General features: G+C 39.8%; 1 protein-coding gene across 1 annotated transcript in view; it reads left to right on the forward strand.

Annotated features, from left to right (window-relative positions):
• LOC113236931 overlaps positions 1–2,438 on the forward strand; it is a 124,531-nt gene extending 122,093 nt beyond the window's left edge. Inside the window, exon 8 of the mRNA XM_026473157.1 lies at positions 64–2,438. Coding sequence (XP_026328942.1) covers positions 64–1,426 — 1,363 coding nt within the window. The 3' untranslated portion in view covers positions 1,427–2,438. The remainder of the gene's footprint in view (positions 1–63) is intronic.
• Positions 2,439–17,216: the final 14,778 nt, after the last annotated feature.

Raw genomic sequence — 17,216 nt, forward strand, 5'->3', positions numbered from 1 at the left:
GGCGGCGGGGCGCGCGCGGCCGCCGCCGCGGCTGGCGCGCCTGCACCGGCTGGCGCACATCATGCTGCTGCGCGACACGCACGCCGCGCCGCACCCCGCGCGCCGCCCGCTCGACACCTTCCGCGGCGTCAAGAAGATCCTGGAGCCGGCGGCGGCGGCGCGCCAGTCGGGCTTCTCGTCGTGCGTGGAGCTGCCGTCGCCGCTGCTGCGCGCCGACGCCGAGGCGCTGTCGGACGACGAGCCGCGCTGCGCGTCGCTGCCCTCGTCGCCGGGGCTCAGCCGCCGCGGCTCGCTGGAGCGCGTGGAGCCGCCGCCCGCGCCGCCGCCGCGACCCGACTTCCCCATCCAGAAGAGCAACTCCAACATCGAGCTGCGCCGCCGCGGCTCCTGCGAGAGCGGCATCTTCTCGGTGGCCAACGAGGACTTCTGCCCGCAACACCCCGGCGCCGAGTGCTTCTACGGCGCCATGTGCCCGTGCTCGCTGATGGGCTGCCACCGCTGCTGGTGGTGGCAGCGCGACGCCGCCTCGGACGAGTCGGCCGACGACGAGTTCGACGAGCCGCGCGACGAGCCCGAGGCGGAGTGCCGCGCCGGCGCGCCCGTGCGCCTGTGCGCCGACTGCCGCCTCGTGTACGACCGGCTGCTGAACGCGCGCGCGCCGCGGGCGACGGCGCTGCTGCGGCCCGCGCCCTCCGCGTCCGCCAACTCTAGCCTGTTCGTGCTGGACGACTCGGCGCTGTCCACCACCACGGTGAGCTCGCTGCGCAGCCTCGACGACCTGGAGGAGGCGCCCGCGCTGCCGCGGCGCGAGCCCGAGCCGGCCTCGCCCTTCCTGTGCGGCCGCCTGCCCGAGGCCGAGCCGGCCGAGAGGGTGCGCGAGTACCACATCCTCGACCGCTGCTGCTGCGTCAGCCACGCCGAGTGCCCGGGCGGCTGCGTGTCCGTGCACTCGCCGCTGGACGCCGACGACCTGATGGCGCTGCGCCGCGGCCCGCCGCACCACCACCTGCTGGGCTCGTACAAGCGCACGTCCAGCGTGTACACCGACTCGTCCGAGGACGTGGCCTCGCTGGCCGGCTCCGACAGCCTGTACTGCGACGAGCGGCTGCCGCGCCACGTGCGCTCGGCGCAGATCTCCAAGATCGTGGAGTACTTCGAGCGCAAGGGCGCCGACTTCAAGTGCGAGCGCGCGCTCAAGGGCCACCCGCGCTTCCGCATGAGCGGCCTGGGCTTCGGCAAGGTGGAGATGCTGCACTTCGGCAGCGAGGAGCGCAGGGGCCGGGAGTACCCGGTGGACGTCAAGCACCGCAGCCGCCTGGCCGAGCGCAGCGACGAGCTCTGCGGCCGCAAGTGCGCGCAGCAGCGGCTCATGATCTGCGAGGGCGCCGTCAAGTCCAAGCTGCCGCTCTTCGACAAGAAGTCGTAGCACCGCGCCGGCGACGACCGCCGCGAGTAGCGCGCGTGCCCGACTCGGAAGGCGGCGCAGGACCGACCGGCCAGTGCGCTTGCGACCGTTCGGCGAGGCGACGTCGTCGTGCAGACAGGAGGGTGCGGTGATCCGTGTACTTGTGTCAAATTTACAGTGACTAGTGACTTCCATAGCGTTAAAAGATATTTTTATTCGTAATAAAATATACAGGCGACAGAGAGCAATATACGTTATTCGATCGATACAAATATTTCTTTATACTTTGTAACAGTATTCAAGGCTAGTGCCAATCCCGTCGAGAGTTAAAAACTATACACGTACGATGACAATATATATATATATATTACTGAGTGATGGCGAACACTTCAAGTTATTAATTCGAGTTTATTTGACGACTGAATAAAGTAAGCATTTCGTTGGAGTTAAAATTGAGATTATAGAGCAATGGTTGTAGATAAATCGATTAGAATAGCCTAAATTCGGGGTGAATAGTCAATGTGTGGTCGAATAGTCCTTGTTGATTGAAATCGAGGCCTATTCTTACTGACGTCGATTTTGTGTATACGTCCGACAAAAATTGCTTCATTTTTTAAACCAATGAGAATTGAATATTAACGAACTACAAAATCGGCGTCATATGGCCTTTAGTCGATTTTAGTCTATTGTTGGTACATTACTTTTCAACATCGGATTTCTAATAACATAGAGATTTTTCTTTTCATAACTAACAACGTTATAGTCTTGTTACACAGGTGTCTTGTAAATATTATTATTAGGTTATTTTTGTTTCATTTATACTTATGATTTTTATACAGTATTATCATTGTACTTGCCAGTTCAGATATAATTTAAGCGTGTAAATAATTATGTTGCTACTAAGATTTATTGCGATCATAATAACATTTTGTACTTTCCGAAACTGACAACTGAAGTTTTAGTTGTCATTCTGTAGTCAAAATTTTAGATATTTTTTCTTAATAATTTAATTAATAGTTATTATAATAAAACATATACTATACACATTTATTATATATTACATCGACAAAGTCATAGATTGAGTTTAAAACAAAATTTTATTTCGATTATTTTTATTTTCTTTTTATATTATTGTGAATTTAACTATGATTTTTTATGTATACTTACGGAAAATAAACAACTCGGGCTAAATTCGTCCTTTTAGTAATATTTATAAGATTGAAATTATGTATAATTGAGCAACACGTTTTCTAGTCTTCTCAAACGTGTTGCTTTAACAATAAAGTATCCGTCGTAACTAAATTTTATTCAGCTGTAATACAAATTGGAAACTCTCCGATACCCCGAACCGTCACAATGAAGTCTTCAATGATATTCCAATTTATTGGATAAATCGAAATGTACAAATTTGTGTCAAATCACAAGGTGTTAGGGCTGTTATTTTCGCGAACGAAATTTATAACACTCGTGTACCTTATCTTTACGGTCTTGGGCGTTCTATCATACATGTTTTGAAATTTTCTGAAAGTGAAACTTTAAAGGCGATTTAAGGAAATAATTTCGGGACAATGCGGTATAATAGCTGCAATAAAGAAAATCAGTGAAAAGCAACTTTACGATATTAACAAAGTGAGTTAATTTTCCATGTATGACTACATTGTTAACTTTTGCTACACTGATTTAATGTGTCATTACCAGAGTACATTTACCTAAACTTCAGTTCTATACATAGAGTAAATAATACCCTCCTCTGAAATGCCAAGATGATTAAAAATACAAAATACATCAAAACAAAATAATTATATGTTTACTTACAATACAAAACGTTTCTTCTAAGTATACTACCGTAGTAATTCCTTGTTCCACATCAAAAGTATAGAACAAAATACAATAATTCTCAGATTTTTTGCATTAGTTTCTGTAATAGTCTGTGTTGTCTTTTATTGTAGTATCAATGAAGTCTACCTTAAAAACGTGTGCCTCCTTACTTGGCGTTGGTGTTATCAGCGATTGTATCGGTTAAACTTTAAATCATTCTCCACTGTCTGAGGTGGTATTACCCACTCTACATATATTACTTACTTCCCTTGAGGTCTAGGTAAATGAGATTTTTAACTTTAATGCCGCCCAAAACTTGATCAAAGCAAAACTACAGATAATGTTTAATTAATGGAGTAATAAAGGTAGTGGACGCTTATACAATGAACAGTGTTTATTAACATATAGGTACATCTGTCGTATAAGAATTTCGTTCAAGAAAATTACCGTCTAACCTATATTTATTCATAACAACATATTTTTGTAAATACAGTATTACACGCGTATTTATTCATAATCATCACATATTATATTTATCATTATAAGTCAGGGTACTGTGGTGTAAATAAATCTACACAGGAATTTGAATTGTGCAAAAACAATCTTTATTGAAAAGATTATATCTTATATTTTATTAAAAACAGAGATATAGGAAATGACAAAGTAATTCTGAAATTTACACAGATTTTACTGAATTTTTGGTGAACTTTCAGTATGTTACTGCAGGCTCAATTTACTTTGCTGGGGAACGGAATGGAAGCGATTTTTGTAACCATAGCGTAATGAACTTTATATCAATTGCGTAACAACTGGATATGAGTCAAAAATCAAGTCGCAACTCGCAGTCTCAGAAATTCCTCCAGCTGTGAACACCTCCCACACCGCGCAGCTACCTCAGTAACCATATCAGTTAAGCAGTAGGCCTGTAGTTTGTCTGTTACACGATTGATATAAAGTATTTCATTCACATTCGCTTCCATTCCCGTCCGCATCACTGTAAATTGAGCCTAATTGTTATCTTCCTTTTCTATCTAGAACAGTGCAAGAAGAATGATAATGATCAAAGTTCATATCAAGCATAACAACATCAGATTTTCTTATCTCTGTTTTACATTAACACCAGTGCCAAATAACAGTAGGTATTTTGTTTCAAACTCAGTGACAAGGTGTAGGTATTCAATCTGTGTTGAAACATTTCTTGGTAGGTTCCATTTAAAAGAAGAACAATTACGTGTCCGTCCAATTTCCAGATGAAAAGGTCAACACACAACTCGGTCGTTATTGAGATAAGTTTCTTGCAGGTGACTCTTGAATAGAAAACAACTTACGCATAAAATTGTGCTGTCGATTTTTTTCATAAAGCTTAAGGCTGCTAACAGATTGACTGCATGTTTGCAGTTAGTGCGTGAAGTCATAATCAACTTCATACAGCCGAGACCTCGACTGTATGAAGTTGATAACAACTGCACACAGTCGAAACTCAACTGCATGCAGTTAAGACTTCTATTTCAAGCGTCAATGTGAACGATAATCCAAGAATTAAAAGCAGTAATTGACATCCCTACAAGGATATTTTTTTTGCGTCTGAAACACGGATTTTAGTAACACAAAAGGCATATTGAAGGTTTTATCAATTTAGCAGTTTACAGTACACAAAAATCACCTCTATAGCAACATAACAATAGTGGATTTATCCACGCTGCACGCTTTCGTTGTTTGGCTTCGCAATTGTAACAGAAGTACCGTCCGTGCTTTACCTCCACGTCAACTTTTACACTGAGCTAGGCGCACGACGACAACTACCTGCAGTTGTTTTCAGCTGCATGCAGTCGGTTTCGTCTGTATGGAGTTGTATTATACAGACTTCGCGCATGCAGGTCGTTTAGTAGCAGCGTAATAGTTATGGATCTTCACCTGATGTACCTTCACCCTTATATTTTACCCACGCCTAGATGTCGACCGAGTTGATTTTAAAGAATGTTAGTTAAGCGCGTAAAATGCTTTGCTTCCCCTCAAACTAGACGCTTAAGAATGGACACTGAAGACTGAACGAAGTAACAGCTTTTTGCAACCATATTGTATTCATTTGTTTACAATATTAGCATCATTTACACTGTTTATTGAAATATGATACCGTGTTTATGTAATTTACGCTTATTTGACATAGCGCAGTGGCACTTGTCTGTTGGTCTGTGTTTCAATTCAATACAATGGTCCAGATGATTGCTGAAGTTTTGTAGTAACGTTTTCATATACCTACTTAGCTTTCTTAAATATGACTGTTACAATGCGAGAGTTTAGGGTAACTAATTGTTTGCTACCGTAAGGAATTAACTTTATACGAATTTTTCATTGTTCTGTTACTTAATCAATCAACCAATGTTTTCGTCTCCAAACCCTTAGCGTTAATTACTACATAATATTATTATCATTAGTCCAGTTCGTTTGTTTTAATCATCGCTAGTTAGGCATGGACGTTAGTTGATGGTAATTAAAATCATTAATAGGCTAAACTTAAATCTCATTCCCAATTTCGAAGGTTGTTTTTTTTAATGAAACATCTTGTAGGGAATGATGTATATGTTACAAAGTTATACAAGTAACGATAATTATTGTCAAATGTACCTGTTATACACATATATAATAACGTGCAATAGTCACCTGGAGAAATTATTTTTAATGGGCTTGTTCATAGCATTGTGAATTTATATACTGATGGGAATGAGCCCAGAAGCGTACCCTACAAAATGGCCGCTCTACAAATAACGATCCTTGCAACTTACAATTTTGACTTAATTATTTACGTCACAATCTTATAGAAACATAAACGTCTTTATTAATAAATAAAGTTATTTGTAAACAAATGTGTTCTGTCAACATTGTAAGTGGCCGATATAATAACATATTAAATTAACACGTTTGCTGTATACCATTACTCAACAGGTTATGTCGTTGATCATTGGCAGCCAAAGCATTTAAGCAATTATTATTGTGATCAAATTGCACTTGACATGTCAAACTGAAATAAAAAATCAAATGTAAATCGGGCAGCTGTATTACAAAGTTTTAGATAAGAATCAAAAATCTAAAAATAATTGTTGTTAACAATTGATTGATGCAACAAATTAATTTTACTTTTAGGCCGCATTGTATGATTAATTTTTATGCCCTTGAGCACCATTACGAATCAACAGAATCTACTTCATAGGTGTAACTTTTCTCCAAAATTAGAATTAACAAACATCATTCAATGTTATATCAAAAAATGTTTTAGCATCCAACACTATTGTCAGAGAGAAAATTCTATTTGCCAACAAAGTAGTGAAGTTACACCATGTCAAGCATATCAATTCAGGATATCTATATAATAATGACTAGTTATTTTAATTTTGTTAGATTAATACTTTCTGTACTTGTGTATAAGTGGCTTTCGGAAGTGCTATTGACTGAATGATATTTCTCGACGAAATATTAACTAAAATGCACCTGTTGACGTGTGGTTTCAATAAGTATACACCCCACTTTACATACACCTTATCAACCAACATTGTCGTCTAAGGGCGCAAGGAATAAAGCAACTTTTGCTTTCAATTCAGGTAATAATAATGCACAATTACAAAAATTGTTTGTCGCAATGATGAAGGGCTGTTTACGGGTCCTGAATAAGCCACTCTATAATACAGTTTTAATTGCAAACGAAAACTTCGTTCAAAATCCAAAATGGCCGTATTCTGAAACAGTTATTGCCTAATACGGAAGATTACATTGATAAAGCTGATGTTTATCAAGCTGATAAGTGAATGAGAAACCAACAAAGCCACTTGTACAAAATATTTCCTAATCGAATAAGGTATCTAAATAACTAGTTCCATTTTGCACACAAACAACTATACAATTGTTTTTATTAAAAAAACTTGTTACATTTACGATACAGTTATTATTCACGTAATCATTAAAAATAAACCAGTAACTATTTAGTCAATTATAATGATGTCGAAAGCGTCAGACTTGATTACATTGCCGTTATTCGATTAGGTCCCTGTTATCGATATAAGTTCTTGTAAATATCTCCTAACGTTCCTTTAAGGCACTAACAATAGAACATTTTGTTAACGGTTGTGTCTTTTACATGCCCACACTTGTAATATACATATAAGAGCCGATTGAGGCAGGATCATTTGTAATGAAAGTGGTATTAAATATATTTTGTTTCAAAAGTTTCACTCTTTCATTTACCTTTCAGACTGTTGGTTACACTAGTGGATCCAGTAGGATTTTCAAGCAAATACATAAGTGTTCCCACTTAGATGGTCAAGCCTAACGATCTTAGTTGCAACGAGTAAATTTTGTGGCTCGTGGCCCCATTCACAAGTTTATAAAAACCTCTGATTAAAAATAAATTATAAAAAAGTTGTGGCAGCCTAATGGTTTTGTAATGTAGGTATATGTAAAATCTTTTGTGCAAGTCAGTCGGAATAAAGGACTATCCATACATATCCGGGGCGTGCTAGTTTGTATGAACTGCGGGCCCGGCCCGGACACGGACATGTGTGAACGATTTCATACAAAATATACACAACGATATTTTTTTCAGCCTCTGACGGGAGCACGGCCCGGATATGTGTGGATACACCTTTAAACCTCTCAGCTGTGAACTTGTATTTGATTTGTTACTGACTATCCTAGTAACGGGCTTCCTGAGGCAAGGATATCACAGTGGCGACGAGATAGATAATTATTTACGTAAAGTAAATTATACAATGTCGATCGGTAAACTGAGTGAGTTTGACGTTAAAGCCGGTACATGATCATCTTACGTGGATCGTCACTACATGTACTTTAAGGTCAATAAGGTCAAGGAGGAGATGAAGCTACCCATATTAATAGCGTCTATGGGCGATGAGGCATATGAACTGTTGGTAAACCTAGCTAGCCCAAAGAAACCGTCCGAATTAACGTTCGAAACAGTCGACAAAATATTATTCAATCATTTACAAGCCATGCCATTGGCGCTAGGGGAACGATACCGGTTTAGACAAAGGAGACAGTTAACAGGCGAAAATATGTATGTATGCAAGATACGTGACTGAACTAAAAAGGTTATCTAGAAATTGCAAATTTGGCGACAAATTCTGGGGGTCTAGCGCATACACGGCGGCCAATTTCTTTGCGTCAGCGACGCACACGGAATGATAGTGTGTGTAGGGGTCCTCCAGCGCCACGAGAGTAAATATTTTTGTGTTCATACTTTTTGGTCTCAAGTTAGCATTTCTGGTGCTACGGATATGGGAGTTATACTAATACATTTGTAATTTGTCCAATAATGTTAATTTATGCAATTTTAACGCTATAAGCAGATTGTTTTATGACATATGATAAAATGTTAACGTCGTCCAAACGGGGTAAAAAGATTAAGGGTCGTATTCCCGAACTCTACTCAATACTCAAGTCAGGACTTGAGTAATGCAGTGAACACTGAAAATCATACTCAATGCCTTGCCCTTAGACTTATTTCCAGACAGTATTTCCAATGCTTGACATCATACTCAAGTCTGCTCAAATCCTGACTTGAGCATTGAGTAGAGTTCTAGAATACGACCCATAGAGTGCCTTTCATCAGGGGTCAATTGTGCCGCGGCACAACCAACCCCCACGAACCTTTATTAACCTTTATTATTTTGTTTGATGGAATGAGAAAATACAGGCGAAAAGGGAGAGAACTACTTCCCAGGACATGTTATAAGGGGCTGCTGACGTGGTCATTGAAGATGGATGCACATTAAAAACCGTTTCGCGTGAATTGAAGATTTGTCACACAACGCTGCAACGGTATGTCAAGAAAATAAAGAGTGGACTTACTCCGTCGGTTGGATATAAACCAACACTGGTATTTAATTATGAACAAGAGACGTCATATTTCCGAAAAAGCTCTTCTATCTATTTCGGTCTTCTACCAGAAGAAGTTAGACAACTTGCATACCAGTGTGCGATGAAATTTGAGAACATTCCACAGTTGAAATCGGCTTGATTTGAAGTAGTTTGATGCAGTCTATAAAGGCTAATTATTAATGACTCTGTTTAATAGATCTCATTTACATTAAAATTAAGTATAAATTATTAATATGGAACATACTTTGTGTTTGCCACACCACAAAGAAGTCTCCTTCTTTGCTTATGTTTAGTTAAAAATTGCCTAACCATAACAAATGTTGATTTTTTTTTAGTTATCAGGAATAAATATAAAGTTATCAAATTGTACAGTTTCTTACTTCTAAATCCATTTTAATCCATGTTAAAGGCCAAATGTGATGAACGGCACAACCGACCTCAGCTACGGCACAACTTGCCCCAGAGAGGGGTCATTAGTGCCTTACCACCGCTGCTCATAAAATAAATTCTCTATAAAAAGCTATTCAAAATGCACAAAAACTTCATATACATTTAAAATATAGATGAAATTTGACACAAGATAGATTAAACCGTAGCATTGGTTACAACCGATTTATTTAAGGATTTGTCAAAATCGGCACTTTTAGCCCCGTTCTCCCCTATCCATTTCAAGTTCATTAGAGGCGGCGGAGAGGGACTCGGCGGCAGTCGAGGGATCAGGAGCTGTCGCGAGTGGTGGCGAGTCGGGCGCAGTGCATGCGCTCGCCCCGGCACGAGTGAGTGGAGCGTGACGTGAAATGGCGGCGGCCCGAGCAGTGTAACAGCGGATTATCGCTCGTTGCACGGACGCACTAGCGGGGATTACGCATGTGGAGCTTGTGGCGCACGTAATCATAGTATGGCTAATTGTGGTTATCGCGAGTTCGTATGCAGCAAGTGCCAACAAACAGGGCACTTACGGCGAGTGTGCCCGGAGTGGCGCGCACAGCCGGGGGCCCAGCCAGAGCGGAGAGGTCGACAACAGCGTCGCGGCTGGGTGAAAGCGGGACAAAGGCGCTCGCAGTTGGCTGCGAATCGGGCGAAAAGGACGACAGAAGTTTCGTGGAGGAACTCCACCACCTATGCTTGAACAATTACAAGGCAGTAAGTGTGCCAATCTACATAGAATATATAATTATTAAAATGGAAATAGATACAGGTACGGCCATTTCTTGTGTGAGCAAAACTATATATGAAAATAATTTTCAGTATTTACAGTTAGAAAGGGACACTACTGTTTTAAAATTTTATAATGGATCTAAAATTAAACCGTTAGACATTATTAGGCCAACGATTCGTTACGGGGAGCATGAAAAGATTTTAGAATTGTTCGTAATGGAAGTACGACATCATTATTAGGTAGACAATGGCTAACCGAGTTACAGATAAAAATACCACAGTTTAGTGTTAAGCTTATTAGTAATCAATCAATAGATAAAGAAATTTGTAAAATGCTCAACAGGTATGATTAACTATTCAGCGGCGGGCTGGGCCGGTACTCGGGCGGTAAAGCGACACTAAAGGCCGGCGCAGAGTGACGTCGCGGCACGGCACGGCATGCCGCGGCATGTCGAAGCGCGTCGCGGCATGCCGAAGCGCGTTGCGGCATGCCGCGGCACATTCGCTGCGCGCCATGCGCCGAAATCGCCGCCGCACTAGTTTCAAACCTTATTTCAATTAGTTTAAATGTCATAATTCTGTGACCGACGTGACTTGCGGGACGTCTGTGGAATGAAACGGCATGCCACGATGTGCCGCGGCATACCGCGGCGTCCTGCGGCATGCCGCGGCATGCCACGACGTGCCGCGGTATAATTGTATCGAAATAAAGTAATATGAATTCTAACCTCGATGAAATAAGGATAAAAATAACTTGATCAAAAATAAAATCTTTTGCCGTGCCGTGCCATGCCGCGACGTCACTCTGCGCCGGCCTTAAGGATACGCGAAGGCGCGAGGCCGCTGCCGTACGCGCGCAGCAGCGCGCCAGCGTCATCGAGCCCGTCGACTGCTCCGACTGGGCCTCGGCCCCTCGTCCCCATCAACAAGCCAGACGGTACGCTTAGGATTTGCGCGGACTATAAGGCGACTCTGAACTCGATCTTACAAATCGATCGTTACCGAAGATAGAGGATGTATTAGTGGGGTTAAATGGCAACCGGTATTTTAGTAAGCTCGATGTATCCCAGGCTTATAATGAAATAGAACTGGATACTTCAAAAAAGTACACAGTTATTAACACATATCGTGGTCTTTTCCGCTATAATAAGTTAGTTTACGGTCTTGCTTCAAACGTAGATTTTTCCAACGTGTTATGACTAACTTATTAAGCAATATTCCCAATACCCAAGTATTTTTAGACGATGTTATTATAGGAGGGAAAACTAAGGAGGAGCATTTGCAAGCTTTAGAAGCTGTTTTGAAACGGTTGCTAGAAAACAGTTAAAGTTAAAAAAGAATAAATGTGTTTTTCTCGCTGAAGAAGTCCCATACCTAGGTTACATAGTATCGAGAAAAGGTATCAAAGCGGAACAGTCGAAAATGGAAGCAATTTTAAAGATTCCGCGACCTCAGAATATCAGTGAATTACGTTCGTTTATAGGCATGGTCAATTTCTTCGCTAAATTTATTAAAAATTTTAGCCCAATGTTAGTGACCCTGTATAGATTAATGCGCAAAGCAACGTTACACGTACGTTAAGACGAACTAATTTTAAGGTGCTAGACGAAAGTGGAAAGCAAATTCACAGGCACATTGATCAATTGAGGAACAGATCACGAAATTCACTAATACATCCGCGGGAATCGGAGGAACAGCCTCCCGGTAGGATAGAGGAGGTTTCAGAGTCGAGGGTTTCAAAAGCTGGTGTGTTGAATGGGAGCCCGTCGGAGAGCCCGAGGGCTTCGGTGTCGCCGGCGACAGGGGCCGGAGGCGAGGTAGATTCCGACACTTTCGAGTCACCGCGATCGGATGACTCACCGATACAGTCGCCCGCCCATGTACCGCCCCAGTCTCGCCCGGTCCGCCAGTGTCGTTTAAATGCGGAAATTAGATGTAAGTTTGATTATTAAAGTTTAATACTATCCGCTCATATTCTAAGTGTTACCTAGTTACTAAGAATTTATCATAGTCATTTTGTATGTATAAGTTTTAAATATTATAGTATTAACTAAGTGCAGAGGAGTGTAATGTAGGTATATGTAAAATCTTTTGTGCAAGTCAGTCGGAATAAAACCTTTCAGCTGAGAACTTGTATTTGATTTGTTCCTGACTATCCTGGTAACGGGCTTCCTGAGGCAAGGATATCACAGGTTTGACCTACAGGATCAAGCAGAGGCTGTGGGTTCGAATCTGGGCTCGCACCTCATGAATTTTCGGAATTTATGTGCAAAAACTAGATCGCAAATAAAATTATCTTAGTTTCCCCTAAAATAACTCGAATATATCTATTTATATAATTTAAAGAAACCGTTTTTAAAGTAATTTGTTCGAGTAAATTTGCACGAGAATGTACCTTTAGAACGCAAGGAGATGCATGCCGGAACCCTTACCCTGTATACACACGACACAAAACTCGTATCGTGTGCACGGGCGCTTAGGCTCAATTTATGATGCAGCGGAACGGAATGGAAGCGAATCTAGTTTGTACGGTACACAATTGACCATAAAGTACATTATGCTATGTACAATATCGTTACAAATACGCATCCATTCCGTTCCGCCGCAATATAAATTAGGCCTTATATGTTTTTTTTTTAATAATTCTGGTGAGTCAATGTAGTACTTAAGTGTTTATATAAAATGCATGAAAACATCGTTTTTCGTGTTTTGTGTAAGGTAATTTTATACGCCTTGCTGGAGATGTTAAACTAAATTGAGATTTTTGTCAAATTTCTTTTGCATTCTTTCTAATGCATCAACATGCACATTGTAGGTTCCAAATCACACCCACGAAAAGGCTGCGAGACACGTACACGGTTTAGAAAGGACGTGATTAATATGAAAATTGAAGTTATTTAGAGTCTAAAACGAGACCATGGTTCCCGATTTAAATTAACTATGTGGTGATAATGCCATTTAAAATAGAAAATGATAGATACTATGGGGTAGTTTTTAAGAGTAAAGGTAATCAGATGCTATTTGAGGTATAGCTGATTGTTAACACAGTATATAATAAATTACAGTAATAATTTTGTAAAGCTAAACAGTCACTGTCTTTAGTAACAATTCAAAAATTTAATAAGTGTTAAGAGTTGACACGGACACTGTTAAAGCACTGTTAATGTAATGGATGAAAAAAGCGGACAAAGAAACCTTGGGGTACACCGGCAGGTAATCAGAAATATGACCTTTAGATGCCACATCCAGAGTACGCTTTTATATGCAAGTTTTCATCCATCGAAGGAGATCTTCATGGACACTGAGTTTAAGAAGTTTATTTAATTGGATCCAATCATTTATTTTATCGAAAGCTTCGAGAGTCACAGCTTTAAGTATGAAATCCAAAGATATCAACAAGTTAGTTTCCATACTACGTCGACGACAAAAGACACAAAGTTTTGAGAGAGTTCTATAAATCTTAACTTAGCAGTCTTACCATTTTAGCTTAACATTTGCTTTATGGACTACTCTTGACCGGGTCTTAATCGGTTAGATACCAAACTGGTGGATCCTTTGTAATAAATATTATATCCAAAAGGACTCATTGGTAGTTAATTCTGGAGAATGTGAAAAAATCCGAAAGCAGCGTCTCCCCAGAGGTGTCAGAATATTTTATTTAATAGTAAGGAATATTTGCCTCTATTGAAATAATTTGATCTGTAATGCATCGTGGAAACAGGTAATTTGTAAACATCGAGATGTTCGTCATTATTCTCTAATACATATATGTATAAGTAATATTAATTTAGCAATGGTTTCCATTCATGATAGAGTCGAGTCGATTTACCGCAATATACCGTAAGCTATAAAACCATTACAAAACATAAAAGACTCGCCAGTCAGGTAGGCAGTCGATTGCACCAACTCACTTAACCATTAAGTAGAGGACATTGCTGGGTTCAAACGGTGTAAAAGTATTAAGCCCTTAATCTCATGAACATTTATTAGGAAATCTGTCAAATTTACTCATTATATTATTATTCATATTTGCAATAATAAAGCTGATTGTATACTCTTTCATACACGAGAATATTAAAATTCCTTTTTTTAATTAAATGCGTATTTCTTCAGTAAGTTTGTTACCATTGGAGAGCCTGTTTTAACCCAAAGTATTGTTGGCAAACGAATAGCTTTAATTTTCTGCCAATGTAGGATGGATTATTTAGTTATCATTGTCATAGTCAACGCATTCGTTAACCCTCGGTATAATCAGCGAGAATGGTGTGTCTTCTATTGGCCATTTCTGTAAATAGAAATCGTAATGTTATATCTACTTAATAATTAGTTAGAAAAACATTTCAGAACAGGACTTAATGAGACTTTACCCGTTTCGAGGGCAAGATTGTAGGCTCGCAAAGCGAGGACATATGTTCTTTCATTCTTTCACTTTCGTCACAGATGGCGTTGTCAAGGTAGTCAGTCAACTGCATCCATTGTTGCTGCCACACTCCGCCTAAATCGAAGTATACGTACAGGCAGCTGAAGAGCCCGACCATCGCTGCTGCTGCAGCTGTACTGCAATTAAACGTGCTGCCACATTGGCCGTATTAGCTTGGAGTCGTCTATCATATGTTCCTTCTATCATTATTTAAATTCCCTGACCTGCTAACAGTCATTAATAATTCACTTCTCTGATAGTAAATAATTACAAATCTGTGACTAGCACATTTCCTTTTGTTTCATATTAATAATGAGTTTGCTCTAACTGCATTTTCAACTCCCCATCCCTGTCGAGAAGTTTTCTTCTCACTCACATTTTTTCCATCTGTATCTAATATCTTATACTCGAAAAAAATGCAAGCGCGATGTATACATGACTACAGTCCGAAAAGGTACTTTGTACGAAAATCTTCAGCGATTGTCTTGCGACTGTCGTATCTCGTACTAACTAGGATTTATAGCTCGGTGGGGCGGTAAGAAAAAGTCAGTCGTTTGCGTTGGTCTTAATAATAATTATATGTGCGTCTTACGTCAATGTGTGGTAATATTGAACATACTTTTACATACTTTTTCAGTCTGTAAGTTCAAATGATGCATGTATTCAACCACAAAACATCTTGGTAGGATCTAACGATATTATAATGTTATTATCAGAAATAAAAAGCGTCACACGTGACAGTTAAGTTTACTTGCGTCAAATTGTAAATGTTTATATTAAATAGGTAATACAAGGTGTTGTTGAAGGCTTTAGTATCGCAAATAGAATAGACTTGTGGCGTGCGAGAAGCACGCGAACGGCACGTGAGCAGATCGCACAACGTAATGCACGCGTGTAGCTCGCGACTTTATCGCAAACAGCATTTGCGGCACATTCGCCAGATCTGTAGGCACCCTTACATGAAAAGAGTTTGGAATGAAAAATCATAATCTAGCTTAAATTTAATTTGTGTAGTCGGTTAATTAATCATTTCGATTATCCTATTTTATCTGCGACACTAAATAAACCCTTGCATTCATTTAAGAACGGAAATAAAACAATAACCAATTTTATTTAATTTTTTCTTTTATTACTTTTATTTTGCCATGAAAAATTTTCTTAAAAATTTTGAAGGTGGAAAATCATGATCACTTTTTAATTTATAATTTCTTCAATTGTATGAATATGTTCTTCTTTGGCAAGCTACGTAAACGGTTTTATCAGAACAAACCCTTGTTTTAATTCACCTTTAGCACCGCATAGTATCTCAAAAATCTTCTCTTCAACCCTCGTCTAATTTCGTCACTTTGAAATGATTGTTTGATGTGATGAAAGACCAACAAACTTTTACATCACCTAACAATCACTATCCCCCTGAAAAACAATATTGTTGACATTAAGAGTAATAAAAGCTCCGAAAAGTAAATTGAAAATAATCTTATACGTAGTGAATATTACTGCGTTATTTACTAAGTTACGAAAACTTTTGTACAAATAAAAATACGAAAATAACCGAATGAAATACTGAAAAAGAAGTTACGAAAAAATTTGCTGACGTAATACTACTCTACTAACTTAATTTGTAGTACCTATTATTAGTCATTGACCTGAAAACATGTTGGGAAACGCAAACAAATTCGCTTCTGACATCTGCTTTTTCATATACTAAGCTAACCTACTGGAATAGGGGGCGCAGCCAAGATTTGACCTACGTAAAATACATTTGTTTTCTTTTAAACCACCATGAAATCCAGTGGTTAACAATAATAATTTTGTCTAAACGAAGATGCAGCGTTGTAAAGTGTATTATGGAAAACAGACGCTACTCCCTCCGCACCTTCAGCTTTTAAATTATACTCTAATATCGAACAGACAAGTACCACAGCGAGTCTGGTTTAATTATGTAAGAATAATAATATAAACTAAACAGGTGCCTACCGTGTGGTGAAAATGTTTCTATAGAAAATATTTTTATATGTATTTTCGGTAAGTTAGTATTTCTTTCGGAAGTTTGGTATATTACTCGGAAGTACAGTTGTCTATTTCTTAGAATTGTAAATTGAACAAGCTCTTGATTGATTGCTGAATATAAATAATTTTGACGGTTTATTTTTCAGTTAGTCACACTTCAAGTTTAAGTGTATTCCTATGTTTTAATTTATGTAAGGTCAGCCGTTATAATGAATAGATGGGAAGGATGGATAGCTATAGTTTACGAGCAAAAATAAACGGAATTCTACTGAGAGGACGATAATAAGGCATTTTGTGGAGTCGCCTGTTTTACAGCCGGGTGCCCAAATATTTAGTTACCCAGGTAATTTCCTTAGAAAAAAATCCTTATTACCATCAAAAACTTCACGAAATCATATTCTATTACCCCATAATAATTAAAAAAGCAAGAAGATCGAAATCGAAACAATCTGTGTTACTTATGTAAACACAGAGGTATTTCTCAAATTTTATTAATCAAATTATATAATTATGTCA

The sequence above is a fragment of the Hyposmocoma kahamanoa genome, unplaced genomic scaffold (genome assembly GCF_003589595.1).
Source record: "Hyposmocoma kahamanoa isolate Upper Pololo Valley unplaced genomic scaffold, ASM358959v1 92, whole genome shotgun sequence".
NCBI classification, from domain to species: domain Eukaryota; kingdom Metazoa; phylum Arthropoda; class Insecta; order Lepidoptera; family Cosmopterigidae; genus Hyposmocoma; species Hyposmocoma kahamanoa.